Genomic DNA, 6100 nt, shown 5'->3' on the forward strand with positions numbered 1-6100 from the left:
AGGTATATGAGAGATGTTAAAAAAGCACAGAGGATTCACTGAGCTATCTCTGGTCTACTGTTGCCATCCTCAGAAGCTTGTCAAGAATGGAAAAATTTCTAGTAAGGTCCACAGAGGATGGAGAAATAACAGTAAAGGGAACATGTGTGCTGGAGCCTACCTGATATTGCCTGCGTCCTGATATTGGAAAGCCAACAGTTTCTCTAAACTGCCCCCTGCCTAGCATGTGTAGGGTTGTATTTCTGCACTGGCTTGTTTAATAGCACAGGTGAGTCTTTCATTCACTTGACAGTGAGGAAATGGTTTTGTGCAACCTGCGATATGAATTTCACTCACATTGCTCTGCTAATACACATTGCTTTTGGCCTGTGTTAGCCCTTTCAGTAGAGACTTGGGACTCTGGTGACAATGTCTATGTAACAGGCATCAGAGTGCTGTATCTTTTTGGTACAGTACTTCTCTTGCATGTTAAAGAGGCACAGTACTAGGACTGCATGCTGATGGTTTTGTGGGATGGTTGACAAAGCCAACAGTCAATGCTTCAAATGCACTTTCCCTGGCCTGATATAAGGCTGTGCTCTGATATGAGAGATTAAAGCATCAACCTGCTTTGCTAGGAAACCCCTTTGGTGACATGAGAACAATTAGGGTAGAGGGAGGTGTATGAAGCAGGTCTACTGCATCATACCATACAACCTAATTGGGTCAGCTTTCTGGGACAAACATCGCATGGGAACAGCTGCCTGCAAAAATAGGAAACGTGGCAAGAAACCTTGTTTGGGTTCTAAATGAAAGCAGGAATCCAGTCAATTATTGTTCCAAAAAATACTTTGCGTGGTAGTAAGGAGTCAGGACTGTCTGCATGAGACAGCCTGGAGATGGGGGATGCTGCAGATCATCTGCTGCCGTTCATAGGAACCCGACACACTGGATTCTGCTGCTTAAGAAGAAACAACAGAGGAATTAGCAAAAATAAATAAATAAAATGCAGAATTTCACCTTGGTTTTTCTCAAGAGCTGCCCTGGAATATCTTTAATTAGAATTGTTTTATGGTACAAATCATACAATTAAGCCACGATGTATAGAACAAAGTGGGAAAAGGAAGATGTCAATGAGGTTTCCATCAACAACTGGCTAGCTGGGGTCTTCCAGAGATTGGGGGAAGTGTGACTGTTCAAAGGAGGAAGTCCATCTGTGCAGGTTGCAGCCTGTGAACACACAGGGGTTATTTCACTTTCAGCCTCCTGTGGAGTAAATTATGGAGATTATTTCAGGGACAGGATCACGAACTGAACCCTGCAGGCTTCGCACGGCTGTGACTGGCATATGAAAGTTAGTCTTAAAATGCCCTTTCATGTGCCTGCACGCACAAATTGGGAACCATGCAAACTTGTTTTAATGGATCTTGGCTTTGTGACAGCCTGAGTCTACATGTGTGGCCAGGTCTGGAGCTGATGACTTGCACGTAAGAACAAGGTACTTTAAAGTACAACAGTTTCAGATGACTTGAGAGATCAACATTGCATCCTGTTGCTCAAAGAAGTGCTTAGCAGAAGGAAACAATAACTTTTTGTTCCTCTGAGTAAAAGAATGAGCAGGCTGCAATTCTCTGTGTTCCCAAACATTAACATGCTGATAGGTCCTATAACAGCACAAGATTGGAAAAGGACAGATAGTAAAAGGAGGCTTGTACTAGGCTAGAATACACACCATTCCAACACGGAGGGAAAAAAATATACTCCTTTCCTTCTGGTTAACACGTGATAATGAATTTAGTGATTTATTGATTCAGCTATATGATTATCAAGAGAGACATCAAAAAAATCATGTAATTGTTAATAGTTCTAGGCTTTTTTGCTGCTTCCTCCTTTAGTCCCTTTTAAAAGTTCACTTAACATCTTGATCATTATTTACATTGGTGCTGAGAAAAATACCAATCTTGCAGGTAGATATTCTTTAATTGCTGCCATTTTTTATCTGTGTTTTTTCCATTTGGTCTGCAAGAATATCAGTTTCTGTTTGCCCTTCCTCTTGCACAGCATCTTCGCCATTTACAGACAAGTTCAACTTGGTTGCTGTTTTAAATTCATGCTTCTTGTCTGTTTTTGTTTCCGCCTGGTGCTTGCTTTCCTGCTTGTGCTCTGACTTTACCTCTTCCAGGTTCCGAGAACACTCGCCTGCCTTTGCGTATAAAGCTGATGAAGGACCTTGGGATTTTGGAGCCTGCATCCAAATGTGACTCAAAACCTCATCAATGTTCAACCTCCGACTCACATCTGGCTGCAGCATCTGGTAAATTAGATCCTTGCATTCAATTGTCAGGGTTTTAGACCTTGGGAAGTGCACCCTGTGTTCTTTCTGAATCTTCAGCATCTTTCTAACATTTGAGTCATCATATGGCATTGATCCACAGACCATTATAAATAGAATGACACCTAGACTCCATATGTCATAAATCTTGGGCTCATAGGGAATGCCCTGTAGAACTTCAGGGGCAGCATATGCAGCAGAACCACAGAAGGTTTTACTGAGAGTAATTTTTCCATCCTCATCCCGAGACAGACACTTAGAAAATCCGAAGTCTGATAGCTTGATGTTGAAATCCTTATCTAGAAGGAGGTTCTCACATTTCAAATCCCTGTGGACAATATCCAGATCATGACAGTATTTGATGGCAGAGGCTAGCTGGTAAAACATCTTGCGAGTTACATTCTCAGGGATTGACCCTCTAGTCTTGATGAACTCCAGTAGGTCTCCTTGTACACCGAGCTCCATCACAATGTAAACTTTGCGGTCAGATATCTCAAATATCTCATAGGTCTTGACAATTGAGCAGTGATTTACTTTTGCTAAAATATCTATTTCCCTGGGGAGAAATCTTTCCAGGAAGTCTCGAGGCGCTCTTTTCTTATCTATGATCTTTACTGCCACATTGAATTTCAGTTTTTCGGAGTAGGCACATTTTACTTTAGCATAAGATCCTTCTCCCAGTTTCATTCCCAGCACATAGTGTCTCTTTTTAAGGACTGCAGCATCATCCATGGTGCCAGAGGCAACAAGGGATTCATTAGTTGAAGTTGCCTGTGCGTTACATATGCTAGCAGTCTGTTAATATATTTTCCATGGTAGTCATCCAGGATGTCTTGTTCTCTTAAGTCAGTTGATGTGGAACCTTTGTTATTGTTTACTATGTGATGTGGACGTATGATGTCATAAAGCAGAGACGCTATGAACAGTGACTGAGTATAAAATATGATGTATATCCCACTTCACTATCTGGACAGGAAAGTGAGGGGAAATAATTGGGGTCCGGAGGAGATTGAATAAAAGTAAAAGGTCGAATTCTAGATGTTTTGGGGAAGAAGGAGCAAGATTTGGCTACAGCCTGGATATAGGCACAAAAGAGAGGGAAAGGTCAGAAAAACCAGAGTGGACAAAAGACATTCTTTCTGTTAAAATCATTTTTGCGGTGGGAGGACCTGCAGAGTGAGATGTGGGACCAGACAAAGACAGGGAATGTGATAAGTGGCTATTAAAAATGAGATAGTCCAAATGCAGCATTTGAAGTGTAAGAAGCCTTAAAACCTACCCACCAAATTCTGGCCTCCAGCTTGTAAAGAAGAAACAGATTTTCATTCATTTCTGTTTTGTTTTCTTTGCAGATTGCTGAAGGTAAAGGCAAGCAGCAAACACGTGTTCAAGCACTTAGCAAAGAAAAACTCAGCAAGACCAAACAGTAGAGAAAGGAAGTCTAGGCCTGAGACGTGCTCCGTGCAAACACTGACGCCAAAGGAGGCAGTCTTGGCTCAAGAGATGGAAAGCAGACTCTTCCAGGTATTTGAACCTAGGTTATACCGGTGCATACAGTATTCTTACACAATCATCTGAATGAGATCTGTGTGTGAGCAGTGTGGCCTAAATGCAGCAAGGATGATCTCATGGTCAAAGCAGAAGTTTGAGAGATGGGAAGCGTGGACTCTAATCCCAGTGCACCCTTGCCCTTGTCCTGGTCTCACAGGCCTTGGGGGCCTATAACTCCCTTAATTACAACCTACAATCTCCTTCTACCTTGTGGCACCTTTGCTTATCCCTTCCAGATCAATTTTCATGTTACCTTTCCATTGCTGCCTTGGTTTGCCTTGAGGTCTGAGAACTATTAATCCCAGCTCTAAGGCTAATATTGTGACCTTGAGTAAACTTATTAGCAGGGATCTGGGTTTTCCGTTTCCCATGGAAAAATTAAAAAAGCTGCAGATTTTCCCTTTTACTCAAGAAAAACACGGGTTTTTCATTTTAATAGAGAAAACTCATGGATTTTCCACTTTTGCAAAGAGCAGAGTTCCAGCCTGCAAGGGGCTGGAGGAGCGGGAGGAGGGCAGTTTGGCAGGGGACATCATGTGCATGTATATGCACATGGCCACCAGGCAGCCTGGAGAGCAACTCCAGCAAGTAAGTAGAGGCGGGGGAAGATGTGGGGGATGAGGCATCTGTACAGAGGGATAGAAGGATTTGGAGAGCTGGGGCAGGGACTGGGGCTATTGCCCAGCTCGGGCTGTGCAAGGGACTGGGGACTTGGGGCTGGGAAACTCGGGCCCAGCAGGGAGTGGGACGGGGCCACAGGTGGCTTGTTCAGGGGGCAGGGGTGCGGCTGGCTTCTTGTTGCTGCCGCACTCCTGGGGAGCATGTGCTCCCCATATCTGTGCACGGAGTAGGGGTGGGGCAGGCTGCCTGCTGCGGGCTCAGGCTCCCCACCCTGCTGCCCTGTCCTGGGGGAGCTGCCCTCTGCTCTGCCGCAGCATCTGCTGCCTCCCACGGGTGGCAGCCAGGGCTCAGGTGCTGCGGCAGGGGGCAGGGGCCTGCGGATCTGGGTCGCTGGCCCTGTAACCCTGGCAGCTGGGGCCCTCTCTGACGGGTCTGGGGGGTGGGGAGGGGCAGGGGCTGTGGCTTGGGAGTGAGGGTCCTGGACCTGCATCCTGGTGAGCTAAGGGGGCAGGGGGAGCTCTGATTTTTCAGGATAAAAACCCCAAAATCAAATACCAAAATGTATAGGAATTCAGAATGTATTTTATCATAGTGACTGAGGCACTGGTAGGATTTAAAACTGTAAATATATCAAGAAAACATTGTGTTCAGTTGATACCTATATATATAGTGGTGTTTCATTTTAATCATGAATTTGGGGGTTTAATCAGAGAATTTGTAGTTTTTATCTGAGAATTTGGGATTTCTAAACAGAGAAAACCAGGACCCCTGCATTAGTCTTCCCCGTCTGACTTTCCTCATCTGATATAGCTTTCTTTCTCAAACACCCACCTATCGCACAGACACAAGTAAAGATCTCTATATTCTTGCCCACGCTGAGCGGCTCAGCATCTGTCTAATACCTAGGCATGCCTGAGAGTCTCAAACTTAACTAACCATCCCTCTGCCACTAGCATTCAGACCTCGATTAGGGCTGCTACTCAGTTTAAGATTCATTAGGCTGAAGAAGACAGAGAGTGAGCGTGACCCATGGCCTTGTGGTAAGGGTCCTCACTGGAGATCCCTGTTCTGGTCCCTGCTCCTAGGACTGTTTACACACTTTATCTCTTGACTGTCTAATTAAAATCAAGAACACTCCTTGCAACAGGGATGGGAAGCCAGGTCTCTTTCTTCCAGCAGATCTTGAATTTTTTTTCAGCTGTGTGGAAGCACTTTGGTAGGAGGGCTGGGAAGTGCACCATTAGCTTTTAATTATATGTTTGTCAGGGCACTCTCCTGGGAGGTATGGGTCTAAATTGCCTCAGGTACAAGAGAGATTTGAACTTAGGTCTCCATATCCTAACCAAAAGGTTATTATATAATAAGGTGGGGACAGGGAGGGAAGGAGAGTCACCCTAACCCTGCCTCTGGGTGTGTTTTAAAAGATAGAGATCTCTTCTTTGTTTTAATAGAAATGGCTTAGGTCCTTCACTTAGAGAGGGTTGGGGGCTGCAAATCCTGGGTGGAGGCAGGTTATCTCTCTGTGGTCTAGAAATCTTGGAGAAGGGTGGAGTATAGGGTGCTGGCTGGAGTGAATCCTGTTCCAGGGAGTCTAGCTCACTCTTCCCATGCATTGCG

At 44.8% G+C, this 6100-nt stretch overlaps 1 protein-coding gene across 1 annotated transcript; it reads right to left on the reverse strand.

Annotated features, from left to right (window-relative positions):
* Positions 1–1028: 1028 nt before the first annotated feature.
* Positions 1029–3138, reverse strand: LOC109313035 (testis-specific serine/threonine-protein kinase 1-like). Its single transcript, XM_019539422.1, has one exon. The coding sequence runs from the start codon at positions 3041–3043 to the stop codon at positions 1958–1960; it is 1086 nt and encodes a 361-aa protein (XP_019394967.1). The 5' UTR covers positions 3044–3138; the 3' UTR covers positions 1029–1957.
* Positions 3139–6100: the final 2962 nt, after the last annotated feature.

Source organism: Crocodylus porosus, unplaced genomic scaffold, assembly GCF_001723895.1.
Source record: "Crocodylus porosus isolate Cpor-Errol unplaced genomic scaffold, CroPor_comp1, whole genome shotgun sequence".
Lineage (NCBI taxonomy): Eukaryota > Metazoa > Chordata > Crocodylia > Crocodylidae > Crocodylus > Crocodylus porosus.

What these genes read in the sequence shown, in the direction of transcription:
- LOC109313035 (XM_019539422.1), bottom strand. Translation starts at nt 3,043, where the DNA reads ATGGATGATGCTGCAGTCCTTAAAAAGAGACACTATGTGCTGGGAATG.